The 24,199-nt window shown below is 39.9% G+C and overlaps 1 protein-coding gene across 1 annotated transcript in view; it reads left to right on the forward strand.

Moving 5' to 3' along the window:
- Positions 1–723: 723 nt before the first annotated feature.
- Positions 724–24,199, forward strand: part of Negr1 (neuronal growth regulator 1) — a 697,487-nt gene continuing 674,011 nt past the window's right edge. Inside the window, exon 1 of the mRNA XM_034500375.2 lies at positions 724–1,276. Coding sequence (XP_034356266.1) covers positions 1,119–1,276 — 158 coding nt within the window. The 5' untranslated portion in view covers positions 724–1,118. The remainder of the gene's footprint in view (positions 1,277–24,199) is intronic.

Below are 24,199 nucleotides of genomic sequence, written 5' to 3' on the forward strand. Positions count from 1 at the left end.
TCTGTGCTGACACCACACGCGCACACACACTCATGCGCAAGTTAGTACCAAGACGCACAGAGAAGGGCAGTTCTCCAGTCCGCACAGGCGGACTCACACGCATTAGCTTTCGGTTGGCAAACCTGAATCACTGTACTGTCCCCGCAAAGCGGCAGCGCCGCCACAATCCCTGTTCATCTCCAAAAGAGGGTAAAAAGACATAAACCCACTAAAGAAAAATAAAGAAGGGAGGGAAGGAAAGAGAGAGGGAGGGAGGGAGGGAGGGAGGGAGGGAGAGAGAGAGAGAGAGAGAGAGAGAGAGAGAGAGAGAGCGAGCTAGCTGGCTGGCAGTTGTATTAACTGCGCTATTAGGATAAAAACAAAAACATACAACAAGACAACAACAAAAAAGCCAACTCACTCACAGTCTCGGGCGTCATGATGGCGCCGACCCCAACTTGAGCACTTTAAAGTCGGGGGCCCGGGAGCTGAAAGCACCGGAGGACAGGCCTGGACCCCATGTCCTGACTTCCCAGCCCCGCGGCTCGCAGAGCTCTCTAGCTTGCTCTGCCAAGCCTGACTAGACCTCGGCGTATCCTCGGTCGCCCAAGCTTCCCTGTCCCTCTCCTTCCCTCTTTTTGATCTATCTCTTTCGCTTCTCGGCCCCCCTCCCTGCCTGGTCCTCCATCCCCGGGCGGGGTTGCTACGGAAACGGCCGCTTGGCAACGCGCGCGAGCCCGGGGGCCGCCGGCCGCTGCTGCGCCCCGCGCTGCCTGCGCCGCCTCCCGCGCTCTGCTCGCCGCCTCGCAGGACGGTGTGCGGCCGCCAGGGATTAGCCTCGCTCCGGACGCGGCCGGGCGCCCCGAAGGAGGTGGAGCGCGGTGCCAGGGGGCGGGAGGGGAGGGAGGGAAGGCAAGCTGCAGAGGAGCAGAAAGGAGGCGAGGCCGGGGAAAGAGGGAAACTACGCCCGACAACTAGGGAGGGGGCGAGAAAGAGAAGAAACCCACCCACCCACTCAGAAAACGGAAAAGAGGAAAAAAATCTCGTGTGGCGCGCCGCCTGGTTATCGGGCAGCCTCGCCAGCAGCAGGGGGTGGGAGCCGACGCTGCCGGAGAGCGAGCAGCCTGGCAGGCACGGACATGGTGCTCCTGGCGCAGGGCGCTTGTTGCTCGAACCAGTGGCTGGCGGCGGTGCTTCTGAGCCTGTGCTCTTGCCTCCCGGCTGGGCAGAGCGTGGACTTCCCCTGGGCGGCCGTGGACAACATGCTGGTGAGGAAAGGTGACACGGCGGTGCTCAGGTAGGGACCGCGCGCCCTCTCCACACTTGCCTCAGTCTGTCTTTCTGTCCTTTTCACTCTCTGTACCTGGCTTTACACCCTGCGTGAATCCTGCTGTTGCTCACGAGCAAAAACACCACACCTCAGGCTAGCCACGCATGACCCTTCCCGGGCTTCCCGGACCCTGGGGCAGAGGTCTGGCTGGATTAGGGCGAGAGGGAAAAGCGCTTTCTAGGCAGCCGGGGGTTAGTGAGTGTGGGGCTTGAAGGAGGGGCAGGTGCCACTTTGGAGCTGGGTCTCCGCTCTGCTGCCAGCGGTACTCCAGGAGTCTGACAAGTTTACAGGGCTTGTTTCTGCTTCACTCCGTAAGCGACTTTTCTCAACTGCTGGCTCTGTGCTCCATTTATTTTCCCTCTCACTTGAAGAGTAAGATCCAAATATTCCTTTCAGCTTTTTTCCCCTCCTGTAGCTGTTTTCCTTCTTTGTTTTCCTCTTCCTCTTTCCCCTATCCCATTTGGCCAACCCCTCTTCAGTCACCCCCATTGCCTCCAGTCTCCGGTTTACCCCTGTTCTGTTTCCATTATTTTACACTCACCTTAGTTACTGTCATTTCTTATTCCCCCCGTTTCTTCAGCTGTCCCTCTCCACTAATTTCTGCTCCTCACCATAGCCCTTGTCTTCCCTTCCCAGACCCTCTTCTGTCTCCAGCCTCGCCTCCCATGCACTTTTCTGTCACACCCACACTCGAGGTCCAGTACCATTTTCAAACCCCATAAATCTCGATTTTATGAGCACACTCCCTTTCAGCTCTCCCATCCTCTCACACCGGGCACTTCCCTCCTGTAAGGAATACTTCACATTCAGATTCTCCCTCAGCATGTAAAGGATGGACACTCCACACTCACCACACACGTGCAACACCCCCCCCACACACACACACTTCCCTTCCTCTCCTGTCTTTAGTTTTACTTATGTCTTGTCTTCCTCTATTTTCACTGAGCTAAGTGTGAACAGAGTGTTTATCATGAAAGGACCCCCTAGCCTGTTTTCCCCAGAAGCCTCACTGCCAAGTGCGCCTGGGGAAGATTTCCTTTCCCATTGGATATAAATTGATGACCAGTTGTGCTTAGAGCTAAACAGGGCTCCCTATCCTGCCTTGCTCCTTCACTTCCCATAGACCCACCTATACTGCCCCCTCCCCTCCCCAACCTGGTTTGCTTTGCCAATCTCCCTGAAAGATCTTCACTCTCTCCACTGGGTGGTAGTTTGCTTATGAGTGCAGATTACACGGAGCCAGCATAATAAATGCATGTCTAAGGTGGGGAAGAATGCTTATTTATGGTTGAACCAGGCAACGTTTTAAATTTAAGGATGTAAGTTTGAGGCGTGACTTAAAGCTTTTTTAATTGTTCTTGAGGCCAATTACAGAGATCAATTCTAACACATGTTAATACCTTGTTTTAAGAATATATTACTCTCGTTAAGAGTCTGAGAACACAAAAGTAATGTATTTATGCTACAGTACAGAAGAATAACTTTTCATTTTGGACAAAGGTGAGGTGTGCTTTGTCAAAGAGCAGATGTGAATTAAACCCCCCTTTCTTTATTCATGCTATTAGTTTCTTTGCAAGTTTGAACATCAGCTTTAGACGCAAGCTCAAATTACAGAAACCGAAATGTGTGTGTGTATGTGTGTGTGTGTTTGAAGTAGCGATTGGCTAAAGTGTGTCAAGCAGCAGCATTTTCAGCCTGAAGGATTTGATCCCTTGCTCACATCATGGTGATATATCTAGGTAATTCCTTTCCTAATGAGCAATTTAATAAGTGTTATGGCCAATTGAAGTATCGAGAGCATGTTCTGCTTCCAGGGGACCTTCACTTTGACAGTGTAGAGCTCCAGGCTTGTGGGGACGATTCCTACCATGGTGAGTTTGGTGTGGTTCTTGCTTGCTAATAGGCCTCAGACCTCATTCTTGTATGGCACATCTTGAGCTTCATAGCATTTTAGAGAACTTTTGACTCTCGAAACTTCTCAGCGATATTAAGCAATTGTATGCATTTTAAATACCATTTTTTTTGTCAGTGGAAGCAAATTTTATCTGCTTTACTTTCTTACATCGATTTCATAATTCTATAGAAATTCTCTAATTATTGAACTTTTTGATCACCCAGTTTTTAGGGATGATTTATCGTTTATTTATAGGAGATTGCATGTTCATTAAAATACTGACCATTGCTCTCAGTTCTCTGACTTCCCCAGCATCTGGTATTGACTTTGCTCACAGGCTGATACAGGTGGGCTTGGGGAAGAGCAGATGGTGGCCAACTGTGGGGACATGCTTTCATTAAAAGTAAATTCATCTATCTATCTATCTATCTATCTATCTATCTATCTATCTATCTATCTTCAATTTATTGTTGATACTATTCTGTAACTCACTAGAAAAGCAAAACTCTACCCTACAAACATGTGCCCCATTCTTATCAGAGTGTGTGAATTGAATACTTAAGAAAGCACTTAACCAGTTAATATGATAATCTATTGTCTTTTATTTATTTTTTTTTAATTCAGCACATTCCTTAAAGCATCTCATAGAGACTAGTGTGATAACTGTTAGCAGGTATCTTGGAGTGCTAAATCCTGGAAATGCAAACATGTCACTTGGTGATATAGGTGCTCCTGACTGTTAATGAAGGACGAGGTCAAAGGTCAGCTGATCCAGTTCTGACTCCAGAGTGCCAGGGAGTCCTTTTCTTTGTTTTGTTTTTTATTTTTATTTTTTATTTTTGGAAGAATAACAAACAACCAAAACCTTCCCTTGAGTGGAGCTGTAACACAAAGGAAATCCCTCCTGCCACTTTCCCCTGTCTGTCACCTTATAAATGGTCACTACTGTTTAGCTCTCCTAGAGGAGGTACAGTGAGTTACAGGTAATCACCAAGGTTTGAACTCTTACCTCTGCCTTTTCAGGTTGATGGGCTTTGCAAGGAACCCCCTCTGAGCCACTCAGTAGACCTGTGTGGACATTCCAAGCAAAGTACTTAATGATGCATGCATTCAAACAGAGTAACTCTTACATAAACTTTGTGGTTCAAAAATACACGCATTTCTAGAATGCCCCCTAGTTTTTTTTTTTTAAAGAACATATTTTCATCATTTTTCTCGATACAGAATTTGACGTTTGCTAAACTTTATTGGTAAATAGGAAGGTGTACTTTTTCTCCAGTCCAGTCGTCACGTTGCATTTTGTGGTGTAGAGCAGATCTGAGCCATCGAGTCATCTGGTAGGGAAGCAGAGGACAATCAAGGCAAGAACTTCAGGACCCAGGGCTGCTAGCCCTGAGGAGCTGAGGCACACTAAGCAGCCCTGAGGAGCTGAGACACACTAAGCAGCCCTGAGGAGCTGAGGCACACTATTGTTGAAATTTACATACAAATCAGAGGACTTTTTAGTGTTAACTAAAACACCAGTCAATTACTTTAGTCTCACTTTACTGGCAAATACTGTTGGGTAAACAGGTCAAAGATGCCCCATAGTATCTGTAAACAGTCACAAAAACTTGTATCCTCCCTACAACTGCACAATTCTTTGTTTGTTTTGCTCATCGTTTTTCCAGGGTTTCTCTGTCTGTCATGCAAACTGCCTGTCCTAGAACTCACTTTGTAGACCAGGCTAGCCTCAAACTCAGAGATCTGCATGCCTCTGCCTCCCTCCTGAGTGCTAGGATTAAAGGAGTGGGCCACCATGCCCTGCATATGCACAGTTCTTATATTTTTTGTTGTGAGCCTAGCCTTTAATGGCTGAGTCATCTCTCCATCCCATGTGCACAATTTTAAAACACATTTCATTTTCAACTCGTTTTTACAACCTGTTTATTCATTCCGCTATTCTGCGTGGATTTTGTACATTTTCAGTCACTTCTGAGACATTAGTTCAAGATAACTTACTCTGTGCTTGTCATGTTTTTAATCAAAGGAAAGAAGGGAGGGAGGGAGGGAGGGAGAGAGGGAAGGAGAGAGGGAGGGAAGGAGGTAGGGAGGGAGGGAGGGAGGGAGGGAGGGAGGGAAAGTCTTTCTTACAAGTGATACATTCTGTTACTTTAGCAAAATGAACACAGCTAGCCATTCTATGCACTGGACTTGAGTGACAGTTACTGGCACATGGTCAGTTACATGCTCTGTGGCTTTTGGGGAGAAGGGCAGGTGACAAACATCCACTAGAGTACACACTTCCACAGAGGATGTTTCTGCTGGAACCACATAATCTTGCCAATAGATTTAGAAATGGTGCCTTGAGTGTTTATTCCTGTGGGCCAACACATTTGATGTTTTTATTCTACATTAAGTAAACTGGATTGAAATGCATGCTGTTGGTTACAATAAATGATTTATGTATGAGGAAGTGGAATCACCAATAAATAGAAGTCAATTAGATATCCTGAGGGAAGACCATTGAGATGTCTTTTTGTAAGCTGAGTCCCTCCTGTACACCAAAGCACCATGTTCTCCTAGTAAACTGTTCATCAGCAAGGAGATCTTCAATTTATAACATTAAGATATTATTTAAACGCTTATGTGCTGATTTGGTAGAGTTCTTAAAGACATAATTCCAAAGCTCTTAAGGAAGGAAGGGATCAGACTTGGGTTTAATTGTTGACTTAAGCTACCTGGGAAGAGGGATGCCATGACGTAATTGCCCCCATCACATTGACTTGTAGGGATGTTTATGGGGCATTTTACTTGATTGTTAATTGATATGAGAGGGCCCAGTCCACATCAGGCAGTGCCCCCTGAGGCAGGTGGGCCTGGGGTGTATAAGGAAGGCAGCTAAGCGAGCCAGAAGAACTCCTTGGTGTGTGCTTTGTCTGTCTCTAGGTTTGTTCATGGAATCCTTGCCCTGATTTCTCTTATTGATATACCACAACCTGTAAGCCAAACAAGTCCTTTCTTCTCCTGAGTTGTTTTTGGCCATTGTTTTATAATAGCAGCAAAGTAAAACCAGGGCAAAAGTGATAATGGATTATTATAATGAGTCAGCCTGGAAAATGAGTCCCTAGCCTAGAACTGAAAAGTGGTGGTGTGTCATCATGTGTGGCGATGTGTCATGTGTGGTGTCATGTGTGGTGATGTGTCATATGTGGCAATGTACCATGAGTGGCAATGTGCCATGTGTGGTGTCATGTGTGGCGATGTACCATGTGTGGTGTCATGTGTGGCAATGTGTCATGTGTGGTGTCATGTGTGGCAATGTGCCATGTGTGGTGTCATGTGTGGCAATGTGCCATGTGTGGCAATGTGTCATGTGTGGCAATGTGCCATGTGTGGTGTCATGTGTGGCAATGTGTCATGTGTGGCAATGTGTCATGTGTGGCAATGTGTCATGTGTGGCAATGTGTCATGTGTGTGTCATGTGTGGCAATGTGTCATGTGTGACAATGTGCCATGTGTGGTGTCATGTATGGTGATGTGTCATGTGTGGTGTCATGTGTGGTGATGTGTCATGTGTGGTGTCATGTGTGGTGATGTGTCATATGTGGTGTCATGTGTGGCAATGTGCCATGTGTGGTGTCACGTATAGCAATGTGTCATGTGTGACAATGTGTCATGTGTGGTGTCATGTGTGACAATGTGTCATGTGTGGCAATGTGTCATGTGTGGCAATGTGTCATATGTGGTGTCATATGTGGCAATGTGTCATGTGTGGCAATGTGTCATGTGTGGCAATGTGTCATGTGTGGCAATGTGTCATGTGTGGTGTCATATATGGCAATGTGTCATGTGTGGTGTCATGTGTGGCAATGTGTCATGTGTGGTGTCATGTGTAGTGATGTGTCATGTGTGGTGTCATGTGTGGCAATGCTCAGAACTGTATGCCAGGTATGCTACATGGCATATCAGCTAATAACAATTTATTAATTATAGAACAATAAAGTGCTGTTAAATATTTCTAGATAGTTGTGTTTGGCCAATCTAATTATTTCAGAATAATTCAAAATTTCTTTTGGTTGTGTGATTTTTTTTTGCATATAAGCCTATTAATGAGCTTATTTTAAAGACTAAATTGTTCTGTGGAGTAAGAATTAATAAGCTTTAAAATTTTATCAAAAAATTTTAATGGTGTGTGCCAGTCATCTATGGCCCTGTCTACCCCCTGTTATTCTCTGTGGGTGGGAAGGAAAGGGTGTGGTCCCTCAGGCTTTGTCCCTTTGCATCCCTTGTCTGATATTAGTGGGAAGATGGGGAGATGGTGATGAAGTGATTGGTGATGAAGGATATTTCTCCATTTTCTCTCCCCTAAGATTCCAGGCTGTGAGAGGCAGCTTCCTTTGCGACCACAGCCATGCATCTATGAGCGCTCCTGGGTCAGTAGTGGCTCCCCCTAGTTACTAGTCACTATGGCGCACCAATCTCCTTAGAGTTCCCTTTACTTTATAATAAATCTCTACTTTAAGCCACCTCTGCTTTAAATACCTAGGACGTTAAATGTCGTTTCTAAAGCCCTGGCTGGCTCACAATAAATTAATGATTTCCTTGGCTTTATTCTGCATATGTTTACAACAATAATAATGTAACAATAAAATAATAAACTGCTAGGGATTCTCACATGCTAAAGTCACTCTGTATTACATCCTCTCAGCTAGTTTCATGTTAATTATATTTAAGCCAATGATTCTTTGACCCATGGTGTGTGTGTGTGTGTGTGTGTGTACTCCTGAGGACGTCATGCTAAAGTCTTCTCCTTACTCATGGAACTTTGATGTTGGGTTACACACTATTTCAAAGAAATGCCATATGTTCCACATAAACCAATGAGAACAAGAACTTAACTTCCAAAAAAACTGGCAAAATCTAGAATTTTTCTAGCAACAATCATTATCAAATAGGGTGTTTATTCTTCTCTGGTGGTTATTTTGGCAAAAATAACATGACTGAAGAAATTCAGTGATAGATTTGAATATTTTGACAAAATGTTCTTCTTCACTATGTGTGGTTTGGAAAGCTGTGGAGTTTTAAGTCTTCAGGCTGTTGTTCAACAGACCCAGGCATCTACATTTTATGAGAGCAACACAGAGAAAGTGTAAATTAATGAGTCAGAGAAGGAGAGAGTGAGGGACTGGTCCATTTAAAGTAGTCAGCAAGGCTTTCAGGATTCAGTAACACTCTTTCTTTAATGCTTCCCTGTTTGTGTTAGGGAGGTCTTTCAGGATTTAGTAACGTACTATCTTTAATGATCTTGGATTTTTATGTTGATGGAAAGCAAACATTCACTCACTCATTGAATCTGCGAGTCAACAGAATTCTTTTCCTCTGTTAATGTCTGTAAAAATTCTTTGCACTTTGTCACATCCTCTTTAGAAAAACTCAGTATTTTTTGTTTTTATTTTCATTTTTCTTTATGTATTTTGATTAAATTATTTTCCCTCCTTCAACACTTCCTATATATTTCTCATCTCTCTACCTCTCCATAATTTTATGTTCCTTCTTACTTTATATTAAAAACAAGAAAATCCAAACAAACAAACAAAACTGGTAAGACAAAAAAATACACAAATATAATAAAACAATAAGCACACTCAAAACCATGCAGTCGTTTCTGTATGGCTAGCTAGTCCTGGGCATGCATGGGGCTGGTCCTGACCAGTGGGTGATATAACCACTGCCACTCTATAGAAGAAAGCCCATTTTCCCTTATCCAACAGGTATCAATTGCAAATTGCTTCTTGGTGGTAGGACTTTGTGTCTAATTTCTCTTCTGAGAGCTGGGATTGCTCTGGTTTGAATTGGTGCATGTCTTGTGTGTGCTTCCATAGTCTGTGAGTTCCTATGTGCATCAGGCCCGTTGTCTGGAAGACACTGCTTCCTTGGAGCCATGTATCACATTGTAGTCTTAGAATATTTCTGTTTCCTTTTCTGAATAGGTCCCTGAACCTTGAGGAACGGGCTTTGATGAAGACATATATTTAGGAATGAGTATTCCAAAATGTCCCACATTCACACACTGTCCAGTTGTGAGTCCCTGTGTTAGTATCATCTCCTAAAAGAAGATCTTCTGATGAGGGCTGAGCGAGGCAGTGAATTATAGGCAGAGCAGAGTGTCATTAGGAATCCTTTTATTCATTCATTCATTCATTTAGCTGATTATTAGTGTTAGATTTCCCTCTAGGCGCATAACTTACCTAGGGTCAAGTTCTTGGCCTGCCTCCTTAGCAGTTTTAGGTATGAGTTCCACCTCAAGGAGTGGGTCTTAAATTTAAATAGTGGTTGGTTACCCCCATAACATCTGTGGCACTTTTGTAACAGACGGTCCTGCAGGATGCTCGCTGCTGTAGCTTTCAAGGTTTGTAGATGGTGATATGGTTATATTTCTCCTCCCGTGATATACATAGTACCGCGCAGTACCCTGAGCACTAGGCAGTAAGAGTGACAGAAGCTTCTACAGTAGTGTGGTTTTTTACAAGACCTTTATTGTTAGTTATCCCTCTGTATATTCCTCTTTTACCTGCTCTTCCCCTCCCCTCCCCATTTAATCCTCTCATTCTAGTTCCTTCTATATTTCTTTATAATGCTAAATTCTCTATCCCCTTCCTTGGAAGACCTGTTATCCATACTGATCCTTTATTAGCTACCTATCCTATGTGGTTATTCAGATTGAAACAGTCATATCTAAATCTTAAAAGCAAAAACAATTCTGAGTGATAAAAGTACTGCTGAGATATCAGTGTCTAAGAGATTTAGTTGTATTACAGAGCTGTAATAATAAAGACATCACAGTATTGGCACAAATCAGACCTGTTGACCAATGGAGTAGAAATGAAGAAACAGATATAAATCCACACACACATAGAGATACCTGATTTTTTTTTTAAAAATGAAGAATCCAGAAATACACTGGGTAAAGGACAGCATCTTCAACAAATACTGGTTGTCAAACTTGGTGGCTGAATATAGAAGAATGCAAATATATACATACTTATTACCCTGCACAAATCTCAACTCCAAGTAGATTGAGGACATCAACATAAATCTGGACAGCTCCTGAATTTGACAGAAGAGAAAATTCGGTATAGCTTTGAACTCATTGGCACAGGGAAGGGCTTTCTGAGCAGAAGACCAAGAGCACAGGCACAAAGAAACAAATAACAAATGCGACCTCATGAAACTGAGCAACTTCAGTGTGCAAAGGACGGCATCAGTGAAGCGAAATGTCATCCTTTCGAACTGTAAATTTTATTCAGCAACTACACAGAGGACAGAGGATTAGTATCTAGAATATATAAAGAACTAAGAAACTGAACTTCTAAAAGTCAAGTACCCCAAGTAAAAATCAAGGAATAAAATTAAGCAGAGTTTGAGAAAGAAAGAAAGAAAGAAAGAAAGAGAGAGAGAGAGAGAGAGAGAGAGAGAGAGAGAGAGAGAGAAAGAAAGAAAGAAAGTTAAATGGCAGAGAAGCACTTAACGTAATTCAACATCCTTCTTAGCCATCAGGGAAATGCAAGTCAAAACTACTTTGAGATTTCATTTTACACCAGTTAGAATGCCCAAGATCAAAAAAAGAAATGTCACCTCACTCAGGTGAAGATGTGCAGTAAGGGGAAAGGGAACACACATCTACTGCTGGTGGGAGATCATACATGTGCAACCACTATGGAAAATGCTATATGGTTCATCAGAAAGAAGAGAATTAATCTACATCAACATCCAGCTATATCACCCTCAGATGAACATCCAAAGGATGCTTTGCCCTGTACCCAAGAGACTTCATTTCCCATGTTCACTGATGCTGTATTGTGATAGCCAGAAATTGGAAAGAGGCTAGATGTCCATCAACTGATGAATTGATAATGAAAACGTGGCTCATTTAAAAAATGGAATATTTTCTAGCTGCTAAGAAAACTTGGGCTGGGCAGAGGTGGCGCACACCTTTGATCCCAGCACTTGGGAGGCAGAGGCAGGCGGATTTCTGAGTTCAAGGCCAGCCTGGTCTACGGAGTGAGTTCCAGGACAGCCAGGGATACACAGAGAAACCCTGTCTCAAAAAACAAGCAAACAAACAAAAAACAAAAAGAAAAAAAGAAAAAAAGAAAAAGAAAATTTGGGGCTGGAGAGATGGCTCAGCAGTTAAGAGCACTGACTTTTTTTTTCCAGAGGTCCTGAGTTCAATTCCCAGCAACTACATGGTGGCTCACAGCCATCTGTAATAGGATCTGATTCCCTCTTCTGGTGTGTCTGAAGACAGCTACAGTGTATTCATATACAGTAAATAAATAAATAAATAAATAAATAAATCTTTAAAAAGAAAAATGAAATTCACAGCTAAATGGATATAACTAGAAAAAATGATCCAGAATGAGGTAAACCAGGCCCAGAAAAACAAAAATTACAATTTTCTTTTATAAGCTGATGTTAGCTTTTAAAATTGAGAATCCTTAAAGTAATTTATTGTTATCAGTTATTAGAGTTTGTACATGTTCTGGTCATATTCATTCCACTCCACAACTCTTCTCAGATCCGACCCTCTTCCATACACACCAAACTTTGTGTCTTTTGTTTGTTTTTTTTTTCAAACTATCAAGAGCAGTTTATGCCTGCCAAAATATTCCTATCTTCCTATCTATGTTCTTGTCCACTGGGGCATGGTTAGCTTCCCAGGTGCTGCAATCTTAGAGAGCACTAACTTCTTTTCCCCTGAAAGCTAACAATTCCCAATGTCTCTAAGGTTAGGCACTGTGTGACTAACTTCCACATTCATGGTGGGGATTGGTCTGACTGAGGCTTGCACTGCACTCTGTGTAACCATTATGAGATCATATATGCAGTTGCCTTGCTATGTGGACAAGGTGGTGTTTTCTTGTAGTCACTAGTCACTTCTTGGTCTTACATTTTTTCCCTTTTTTCTGCCATGACCCATGACCCTTTGGAGGATGATTATATATGTTCCATAAAAGACTGTAAATTTTATAATATCATATTCTTGGTCAGTTGTTGGTTAATTACAATCTATTGCAAATAGAAACTTCTCTAATGAGAGTCGAGGTATGCATTAATCAATGAGTATAATAATACCCTGTTAGGAGTTGGCTAGATACTATGTCCAGCAAGTAAAATAATAGTAGCAGATTCTCTCCTAGGACCTAGAACCTGCCTAGCCACGGGTTCTTGGCTTAGTAATGATGGCAGTATAGGTTTCATGTTATGGACTGAGCCTTGAATCCAGTAAGAAAGTGACTAGTTTTGTCCAATGTGTTTGTGCGTCTATTCCTCCAATGGCAAGTCTTTCTGAGCTGGTCATGACTGGGGATGCTGGCTTCACAACCATGTGATGGATGATTCTTTTTCTCTCCTGTAGCATATATACCACCTTCCAGAAATATCTTTAAATTGCAAGGAAAAAAAATATACTAGAGGGTTGTGAAGAAAAGTGAGTGAAATTAATTACCATATATCTCAGATAAAATGACCAGTGTAAAACATGACAAGACATTTTGCATAATAACAAAATCATCTTATTAAACTTAACTGTATATTTTTGTATTGATATATGTGCGCTGTCATGACTTAACATGTGTTTTCTAAGGTTCATTTCAGTAGGAAATATTCTTGAGATGTAAGGTTCTAGTTGCTAAGATTTTAAAATGTAGCTCTAATTTGAAGAAAACCCGTGGTTTTAAGTGGCCTGGGAGGCATCCTTATTCTCAAAACAACACCACAGAGTTGACAAGAACTCCCTTTACATACTCACATCACACCACACAGACAGAAAGAACTCTCCAGAGTCCTGTCTCATTTTTTATATTTAATTACAGTTATTTTATTTATTATGATCACCATCATCATCAATTATTATTTGTTTTTTAACTCAACTCATAGAATCTACTCTTCTTCACCCCCCAATAAGGCAACAATGAAATGAAATTAGTGGACACGACAGAAACTGAGAAAATCTGAAAAATTGCAATAGAAGACTAGGCCTCAGTTGTGAAAAGTAGCTATGCACCACCCCGCTAAGACCAGCATTTACACTACCCTATCTGTTTCTCAGAGGTAAGGTCATAGTTTTTCACAGGCAGTGATAGGAGGTGACCGTGTGGTCACTGTGGTCACAGGCTTTGGTTATGATGCCAAGGGGTTATCTATCAGCATTGTGCTTTCCAATCCACATCAGGTTCTGCATCCTGACAGAGAACCTTTGATGTTCTCCAGCTTCCAGCTGGCAAGGGAATTGGTCTTAATCACTTTCTCTGAAGCCGGAGAGAGTGAAGAAGGGACTTGGCAGTGTTGGTAACATTAAGTGTTGTGCTTTTGAATGGACGCCAACACATTGTACTTTCCAAATAGCTAGTAAATTTGCTCAATTTAAGGGAGACTTTTTAACCCTGCTCAGTCCAGAACTAAATTGTTCTTTGTAAAATTTCTCTAAGTCTTCAGGTGTATGTCCAGTTCCTGAAGTTGAGAGTGCGGGGGTTTAATTTTTTTTCAACTTTACATGTTGAGTTTTAAGATAACATTTAGTTGTAGACACTGCTTTGAACCATTTACAGGTTCTGGTTCATTACAACTTCATGGGAAAGGGCCCTGTCTCAGAAAATTCTTTATATTTGTGCTTCAGTGTTGAGTTTAATCATAGTGGAAAGACTTAAAAGATATTATTTAGAACTCTATAAATAGCTTATTTTCCAAAGAACAGTCATCGTCATTGAAGGCTGCCCGGGCCCTCATGAACATATTATCTCCTTTACCAACCCTCCCCTCTTGGCAGCCACCTTAACAAAGTGAAAATAGAAGAACTCCCCTCAATCAGCCTCTTCCTTGTCTTCCTTCTTGTTCCATTGTGAACTCTAATCCAACGACTGTTAGGACAAGTTAAGTGGTCTTGGTGAAATAGGGTGAGGTCTTGGGTTTCCTTCAAGGTGCCAAGGTTAAAGAAAGGACCTGGGGTACGGGAGGAGGTAAAATGAATTTGACCTTGGATTGCACTGCCAGAGCTGGCACTGACTTCACATATGTCTGTCAGAACAGTTTCCTGATGTCTGTGAATGTTTAAGGCTTTGTAGCCAATATTTCTAAAGCAAGGTCACACATGGTGCTTATTGTAAATAGAAGGGCTCAACAAAAGATCATGCTTGCATTTCCTGTCTGAGAATAATTCTGGGGGATATTAAGATTGCAGTTCTTTGATTTCACAGACATAGAATTCTGAACAGGAAAACGTATTTGATTTGTGGAGACTCTTGTTAGAAATTAATTTGAGGGGCTGGAGAGATGACTCAGAGGTTAAGAGCACTAGCTGTTCTTCCAGAGGTCCCGAGATAATTTCCCAGTAACCACATGGTGGCTTGCATCCATCTGTAATGAGATATAATGCCCTCTTCTGGTGTGTCTGACAGCTACAGTGCACATATATAAAATAAATAAATAAATAAATCTTTTTTTTAGAAATAAATTAATTTGAATAATTGATCATTTGTTTAAAGTTGGTAGCACTGCTGCTAAACAGGGATTTTTTTTAGATTGCACATATCTGAGCTATGTGTACAGTGTGAAGAAATGCAAGGAGAGATGTAGGTAAAAAGGAGAAATAAATGAAATGGGAAAATGAAAACACAGTTTGTATTTTAATTGACTTGAAATCATACCAATTAAAAGTTAGATTATTTCAGATGACATTCATTCTAAAGCCAAGAAAAAAGCCGGGTTCGAAACTAAGTGTTTTAGTTAGGAGAGATGACAGAGGTTCTGGTTAGTCAACAAAATGATGGACTGAGTATTAAGTTTATCTTGTACCTCACTGGTACAATTAGGAATAATTATGCTCTAATTGCATTTTGAAAGAAAAGTTTTATTTTAACAGGAAGAGTGAAGCTAGGTGATGAGAGAGAGAAAGACAGAGAAAGAGAGGGGGGGCATGGAGACAAATGTTCACATGTCTCCACCAGTCAAAGATAGTTTATATATCTAGGTTGGGTATTGGGTTACACTTCTGATTGAGCATTACCAAATTTATAAAGCCTTTGATTAACATTTTTTAAAAAATGTATAAAAGCAAAAAGGAAAAGAGGGCATGGGATAGGGGTTTTCTAGGGAGGAGAAATGGGGGGAGGGGATGGCATCTGAGATGTAAATTAAAAAAAGACAAAAAGAAATTCTTATCTGAGATGCATTAAATTAAGGGATATTCTCACCAAAATAATAAAAAATTTAAAACATACTTGAAAAAAAGTTAGATTATTTGGAATGACATAAAAGGAGCTATGTTAAAAGAGAATGAATTCAGCAAATACTGGAAATTATCCTGTCTCCATGTTTCATAAAGTGGGGTTTGTGTCAAGTTACATTTACGAATTCATGTATTTTGCTTAGGCACAAGTCTTTCTTTCAGGTTATAGATGTGCTTACATTTATTTTAAACATATTTTGCTTTTGGAATGTGATCAGTGGCTACTTTGCAGAGGTATATGTTCAAAAATATGACATTGTATTGGAATATTTAAAAATGTCTAGATTTATTTATTTATTTGGGTATTTTCCTTGCATGTGTATCTGTGCACTGTGTGCAATAGCCAGAGTGTCCAGAAGATGGCACCAGATTTCTCTGGAAGTGGAATTATTGACAGTTGTGAGCCTGGGAATCAAACCTGGTTCCTCTGCAAGAGGAGTCAATGCTCTTAATCACTGATGTATTCTCCACACCTGTGTATAAATATTTAAATAGCAGAACGTTTCTTCAACAGATACCAGTAACCAATTATGCATATTAGCTACTGTTATATGTTAGAAAACTTCAGTACATCCTTGACAGTGTGGAGAAACGCCATGGAGATGATGATAGCCTTTCTTGACTTACTCAATGGGAAGTGACTGTCCAAGCTGGGCTTCATCTTTGGCCTGTGTATCTTCAGAATCTGTGCTCAGCTTTTGAAGGAGAAACAGCTTCTCTTGATGTAGATGCCAGATTCCAGTTGTTCAAAAACCAATTCTGGTAGAAGTCACAACAACTGGATCACTGTGAAAGAGATTTTATCAGGCGAAACACTGGACCTTTACAACATATGAGAAGATAAAACAATATCTGGGATCTATAAAACCTGACTCGCCGGGCTTCATTTACCATGTGAATAATAGTATGCAGGGTTCTCTGTCTAGCTGATGTCAGTAACATCATCAGACAAACATGCTTTTTCTAGTAGCCAGTGAAAGAAATGTTCATTGTTTAAATTGATTGACTGAAACTTGCCTTTTCTGATTGTATTACATTGGAGATATTTATCTCATACCATGTTTCCATGACAACCTACTCCAGACCACATGGCATCCAAGAGGAGCACAATGCCATGCTGCTTGCTTGCTGCCTTGCACAGCCAAGGCACTGTGGGTTCAAAGTTCTGTCAGAAAGAGAAATCTCAAATTACTTGAAACTATTCCCTGTCTACTCAAGTTTAACTGTAGATTTTTTCCCCTACATTCTTAAACTCCATTTTATGTTTATTCTTTCCTTTGCATTTGGTGATGGATGGGTGCTCAGAGCTAAATAGATGGAAACCCTCATCAGAATCTCAAATCATAATATCTCACACACATATCACAGATGAGAAATCTATATTATATATATATGTGTGTGTGTGTGTGTGTGTGTGTGATTTATGCAGGAATCCTTTTGTACCCATTTAATGCTTCTTTCATAGGTCAAATATTCTTTTAGGCCTTCATTCCCCCATATCCAACATTTATGTGAACTGACCCTGGAATCTGCAGAGAGAATAATCAGTTATTTTATCTCAGGTGTGATGGATTTGCTTTATGATATTTCATGAGGCTCTTCTTTGCTGGTGAGAAGAACAGAGGCCTTTCAACATGTGGTGACCCTGTGCAGTCCTCTTTCATTTAGGGCTCAATTTGTTCTGTCTTTGGGAGGTTATACCTTCTCAGGCCCTGTTGTTAACTCGTTTCCACAGACTCCACACACATTTGTCTTTATTCTGAACTTTTCTGAATGTCTGTGAAGAGTTTATTTTCATCCTCATTATTTCTTTCTTTAGCACCAAAACCTTATTGCCAGTGTGACACTCATGTTCTCTAAGACCCTGTGCCTACCCAGTCCGCATAGGTCATCTTCCATTTTGGTTGCGATATTAATTCATGTAAAGCAGATCTTATAGATTTTACCCTGTGCTTCTTTGAACTATCAAGCAGATGAATTTGCAGTTCCTGGGTAAGCAGTAGATCATTGGAACAGTAAACACCTCTGTAGTTGGTGAGTTGAGTATCCAGCTTTTCTGGAAAGTCTCTTCGCATTTAGGAGACATGCTCACATGGTTTCTGGCAGACAGTACTGAGCTTTCTTATCTATGTACTTTTAAGGAACAGCAGAGATTTGAGTCTGATAGTGTTATTCCGCAATGTCAATTCCTGTTAATGTTTTCATGTTAATAAATCCATCTTCTTCCTTTATTTACGAATATGGTGATATTTCAAATCACTGATCTAGTGAATTCACTTTGTTCTTATAAACAGCTACCTCTGTTGTTTTAAACAAAATCTCAAATGTTTATTTTTATCAATAATTACTCCTGAACCAGATGCTGAGGTGAAAAAAACAAAAACAAAAACCAAACCAAACCCCCCCCCCCCCCCCCCGACTGTCCCTCTCTCTCTGTGCATCTCTGTCAGTCTTCCTGACTTTCACTCTCTGCTTTTTCCCATACTCCCTCCTTGTCTACTGCTTGCTTGCTCCACTTCTGGACATATGGTGGATTTTATTTAATCCTGTTTACAATAAACAGAAAACTCTTGGATTAAAGCTGTATATTAGGACTGAGCCACACCACAAGTGGAAACAGGCTTTTTCTAGTAAATAACACAATTTCTGGGTTTATAGTATGATCAAATAATCCTGCAAAATACCTCTTTATACAATGTTGAGATAAGACCCTTAAAAACATTTCTTTGAGTTTTTTCTTTAATGTCTTGATAAACGGATTTAGGTTTGTTTTTCTTTTACGTCACTGTCCAGTGGGTCAATGATAGTCTCTAAACTATGTATTATTAAAATTAAAATTGGAAACATTTACAAATGCCTCAGCGTCATACCTGGGTCCAAGTGAGCAGTAAATGAATGTTGACAGCCAGAATTTTAAGAAATAAACCTTTAATGATATTAACATAACGGACAGCAATGAAAACTCAGATTTGGGTCATGTCATTACTCTATGCTTAGCACAGTGATAAAGAAGACCATACATTAATAACCTCCACTCCACAATTTATCTGTGCATGGTTTTAGATACATATGGCTAATGGCGGTTCAGTAGCACTAAATGGTTAGTTCTAGAAGTAAGCAAGTCACAGGTCTTAAACTGCACTCTTCTGTACAGTGACAGCCCTGTGCCTGTAGTTCAGTGGTTCCATACTGTATACAGCATCATCCACTTGATAGTCTGAAACTCCCAGTGACGCCTCTTAAATGCATTGCTTAGCTTTATCTGCAGGGGTCCCAGGACCTGACCTAAGGCAAAAAGACCTAAGCAGACTTGTTTTGTTCAATAATTTCAGAATCCATTTTGTGACACATGCACGTGTTTCATAAGGACATTTTAAATGTGTTGTTATCAATTCTCATTATTTTTTTCACAGAATGCATGCACCCACATCTCTGGTTAATTCTGGCATTTTGTTTGTCACATGCCATCTTTTTAAAGGCATGGGGGCACACTTTCTTTTTAAATGTCTTCCCCATGTAAAAGAAATTGTGAGTGGCAATGTTATTATGGGGACACAGCAACAGGGATCAGAATTGGCCTTGTCAAAGATGACCTCAAGAACTAGCAATGCATTGTCTACATATATTACATGAGAGCCTTCTCAGTGTTTGATAAAATTACAGTCGCTCTCGATCTTTCTTTCTTTCTTTCTTTCTTTCTTTCTTTCTTTCTTTCTTTCTTTCTTTCTTTCTTTATTTTTTTTCTTTGTTTGTTTTTGAAGTTATATCTGTCCATATAACCCAGGCAAGCCTTACTTATTATACTCTGGCTTCACCTTCCCAGTGTAGGAATTACAGTTATGTGCCATTATTTCTGGCTAGCTCAGTAATAAATTGCCTGGAATTTTATATATATGTATATGTATTTATACATTATATATATATATATATATATATATATATATATATATATACATATATATATATTTCCAAAAATTCCAAATTTATATATATAAATTTTTTGAGTAGAGGGTCATAAAATAAGATGTCACTTATAGGAAAGAATATGTGAGCTCATATATGAAAGAACTGATCAAATGTGTTTTAGAAGGAAGAATTAACTTGAATAATGTGAAATAGCAGTGGTGTTACTATGTGTAATTTCTGTAGCCTAATAAAATTACTTTCAAATTTATAACATTCAAAAGATATCTCCTTGTAAGTTTTCCAAATATTTGTGAGTTCCTGATTGGCATTTAATCCTAGGTGTTTTATCAGGTGTTTGAGAAACAAAATGTCTTTAGTTTGAGTTCAAAGACAAAGAACAGTTTAGTTTGGGGCCTGCGGTCTGTACTGCCATTTTGTGAGACAGTCAGTAAACAGTCCTGTGATTGATTGCTTTGAATTTCCTTGAACATTTGAACCATCTTAACCCCTGACTTGTTGTTGAACAGCAAGCGGTAACATGCTGCAGGATGGAAATTAATTCTTAGTTGACCAATTAAAACTGGCATTTGCATCTCAAGCAATTCCCTTAGAGGAAAATACAGGGGAGGAAGTTGGATGTGTTCGAAGATTAAGTGGAAATGCATAGTATAACCACAAAACTAATTAAAATTAAAGAATGACAAAACTCTCTTCTTAATGAAAGATTCAATTTGTTATCTATTTTAAATTATCTTCGTTTGGTATCAGCAATATGCTGGTGGTCAAAGAGGCAAACAGCTCCTCAAAGTCCCGCATAATTAGAACAAACGATTGTTGGAGATCCTAGAGGGAGTAGAGCCGAAAAAAAACCAACACACAAATACATATTATTTTATGGCACTAATATAAATGATTCATTTACAAGGAAGTGGTGGTGTGCACACACATATATTCATGTTTGTTGGGCAATGATTTAATGGAGAAGTAAAAATTGAGTAATCACTTAAAATTGTTCATAATAGTAGTTTATAATAAATTCTACATTTTGGTGTTATGATTTATTTTTATTTACAGTTTTGATAATTACATATATTACTATCATACTTGCTTCTTTCCTCCTTCCAGATACTGTCACTCTTTCTCCACTTCCTCTCACATTGTTTACCTCTTGTTTAATTGGTATTGATGTGTATCTACCCCTTTGTACATATATATCAAGTTCTCACCCCTAGATGACATATATTTTACTCTGAAAAATTAACAGATATTTTAGGATAATGACAGATAAAAGTAACACAATTATTAAAATATTTTTGGTCACTCTCAACATTAGTTCTCTTCTTGATGGCCTTTGGAATGAAGCCTTCAGTACATGGCAGTGGATGGGGAGACAGTCTGGGATGTGTCTCATTAATTGTGAATTTAAAACCCTAGGAGTTTCATACTTTTAAAATTTTAATGTTTTATGTTTATGCTGTCTTACTTAAGTATTGCAGGAGGCGCATAGTAAAGCACAACAAGGATTTGCCAAAGAGGAAGTGCACAGTTGGATAGTCAAAGCTCTTCTGCTTGTTAATGACAGAGTCTCTGCATCGCAGACTCAGGAGCTCTGCCCATTGCTCCGCCTTCTTCTTACTCACTGTTCCTCCATCCTCCCTTCAACCACAGTCTTCTGTTTCCATGCCATACATGTTTATGTGTGTGTTAGTGTGTGTATATGAGTGTGTGTGTGTGTGTGTGTGTGTGAGTATGTGTATGTATAGGAATATGTGTGAATGTGTGTGTGTGAAAGTGTGTGTTGTGTGAAAGTGTTGTGTGTATGGATGTGTGTGAAAGTGTGTATATGAGTGTGTGTGAGTGTGTGAGTATGTGTATGTATGGGAATATGTGTGGATGTGTGTGTGAAAGTGTGTGTGAGTGTGTATATATATGTGTGTGTATAAAAGTGTGAGTGTGTGTATATGAGTGTATGTATGTATGTATGTGTGTATGAGTATTGTGAGTGTATGTGATTGTGTGTGGATGTGTGTGAAAGTGTGTGTGAGTGTTTGTGTCATTGTGTATGTGAGTGTGTAGATGCGTGTGTGCAATTAACTTGATATTCTGCTTGTGAGTGAAGACAATGTAAACCTCCCACCTTTTTCCTCCCTGATTTTCCTCTCTTCCTCCTTTTAGAACCCAACTTCTTCCCTCATAACACTTAACTTTCATGAGACATCTACATAAGTAGGTAGATATATAGGTGTGTAAATAGATGACAAAGAATACATATATCACACTATCAGAATTTCAGTTATCTTTGTTATGCTGATTTTCATTTCTGTCCATTTCTTGCAAGTGACACAGACTTATTTTTCTTTATAGCTAGATAGAACTCCACTGTAGGTCCATGACCATTCTTTTGTTGATGGATTTTTAGAATATTTTCTGTCTGCATAACACTAATCTATCTGTATGATACCAATACAAAATAACAAAGCAAAGAAGTCAAAAAATGTCTTGAGAATCATCTTGTTTGATCCACTCTTTTCTGTCTCCTATTAATAATTCTGATGATGCCTACAGCTTCCAAATAACCCTCTCCTTACTGGGCTCTTGACCACTTGCTTCTGTGAGTTGAATGCTAAAACTGGTAGAATCCATAGACATTGGAGTATGATGAGAAAGATGTGTCTGCAAAAATTAGGTGTAATGCCTTGAAGGTATTCAGTGTAAGCATTTGATACAGATGTCTGAGTAAGGTGGATGCAGTGACTAAAACATTCACAGGGAATAATTATAGTCAAGTTGCCTTATGAACTTGGAATTTTTAAAACTCCCACTTGTCAGTACATTTTGAATAATGTAATTGAAATCCTGTTCTTCGGTTAGTATCACTTAAATTTTTTGAGTATTTCATATTTGAGTATTGTATTTACACTATTAACATGCCTCCCTTTCTTTTGCCCTCCAACTCCCGTGCTCCCCCATTAACCTACTCATCTAGAATTGTTAGCACACTCACACATACACACACACACACACACACACACACACACACACACACACATGCAGACACACATGCACAATCACCCCATGGAGTTCATTCTGTGTTGCTAATCTGTATCACCTGTGTTTAGAGTTGACAGTTCAGGATTGGATCACCCAGCAAGTCCTGGCCCCTCTCCATGGCCATTGTCTGTCTGCAGTCTTCATCTGGGTAACACCTAGGGGAAACTGACCACAGTGAAAGGAAGATGACAGTGTGGGATTTCCCACCATACAAGGAAGACAGTGCAGTCTTATTTATTAAGAGAAGATACCACTAAGTCCTTTACAGCTGGCATGTGAACATGTATTTACACATTTATGTGAAAATTATGTATTTGTAGTCTGGGTTATAGACTTCTGACTTACTTTTGAATAACTGTCCTATTAGATCACCTAATCTTTCAAAATGTACCTTAAAAAGCATATGTTGTGGGGATAACTTTGGATACTGTTATAGCCAAATGATTCTCCCTAAATAAACACCATATTCATGAAGATTAATTAAAATGTCCTTTTATAATTGAGAGCTCCAAAGGATAAGGGAGACTGCATGCTCTTTGGGGAAGTTGATAGCCAGGGTTTATTAATTGTAATAATTAATATTCTTGAGCACAAAGCATATGGATGAATTATAGAGGATCACTGGAAATCAGGAAGAGGCAAATGAGGAAACAGTCTTGTCCTCAGAGAGTGCATGTGAACTGACAGGGACAGGAAACCAAGAATTAGAGGACACAAGGCTGATAACAAAGAAGACATGAGTGGTTAGTCCCACTCCCGTTCAGCCTCATGCTTGATGCTGTAAAAGAACCCAGTAAGACCCAGCACAGGGGAAACTGAGTCAGGGGCATCACACATGTGACCTAGCACTGGAGAGGCCCAGACAGGAGGGTCAGCAGTTCTAGGCCAGGCTGGGTCATATGACAAACCTGGCTCAATAATATCAGTGGTTTTCCTAGGTAGCCCACCCGGTCCAGCCAGTTAGGTTACAGCATGTTGCTTCCCAATGGCCTCCTGCCTGGTGGCTCTTTCTGCTGTGTAGATCACTACAGAGACAAGCATGCCTTGCAAAGGCATGATTTAATGCCTGTTGCATGAAGTTTTGTTGAGAGAAAAAGTTAAATTTCAGAAAAGAAAATGTTTAACTCTAGGACTTTTCCACATTTAATATGATGATGTTGAATATTCATTTTAGCCAAATATAGCTGAATTAACACATAGTTTTAGCAAACACATTTTGTGTTGGATTTTTATCTGAGAAGTATATCAATAGTCTTATGATAGGAAAATATGATTATATATATTGAATATTTGTGTATAATTTTTAAATTTAAAACCATAAAATTGAAATGTTTATAACACGTAATCTAGGATCTTCAACGTGTGTGCTCTGAAGTTCGTAGTAAATTTTATTGAAGATGAATGTAAATACCTAGAAGGATATGAATTTCCTTGTTTTAATCTTTACTACTAACCCGAGGTTAGCCCATTCTCTTATCTTCTCTTTATTTTCAGATTATAAACATTCCTGTTGTTTTTTTCTCATTGTGTAATATAAATTGACCATACATTGGTATGTAATATATACTAATATAAATTATACATAATGTATATACTTTTTCCTATATAATTGAAAACATGATATTTTTATACCATCTTGGTAATCCTTCTAAACTGCATCTATCTACAGGCTAGAGGTAAAACTCGTCATCTTATGGTCCTTTCTCAAATCTTTCAGAAGGTTTGTATTGACATGCCCAAACATCTTATGTATAAACTCTACATAAACTTG

This window comes from Arvicanthis niloticus, chromosome 4, assembly GCF_011762505.2.
Source record: "Arvicanthis niloticus isolate mArvNil1 chromosome 4, mArvNil1.pat.X, whole genome shotgun sequence".
Classification (NCBI taxonomy): domain Eukaryota; kingdom Metazoa; phylum Chordata; class Mammalia; order Rodentia; family Muridae; genus Arvicanthis; species Arvicanthis niloticus.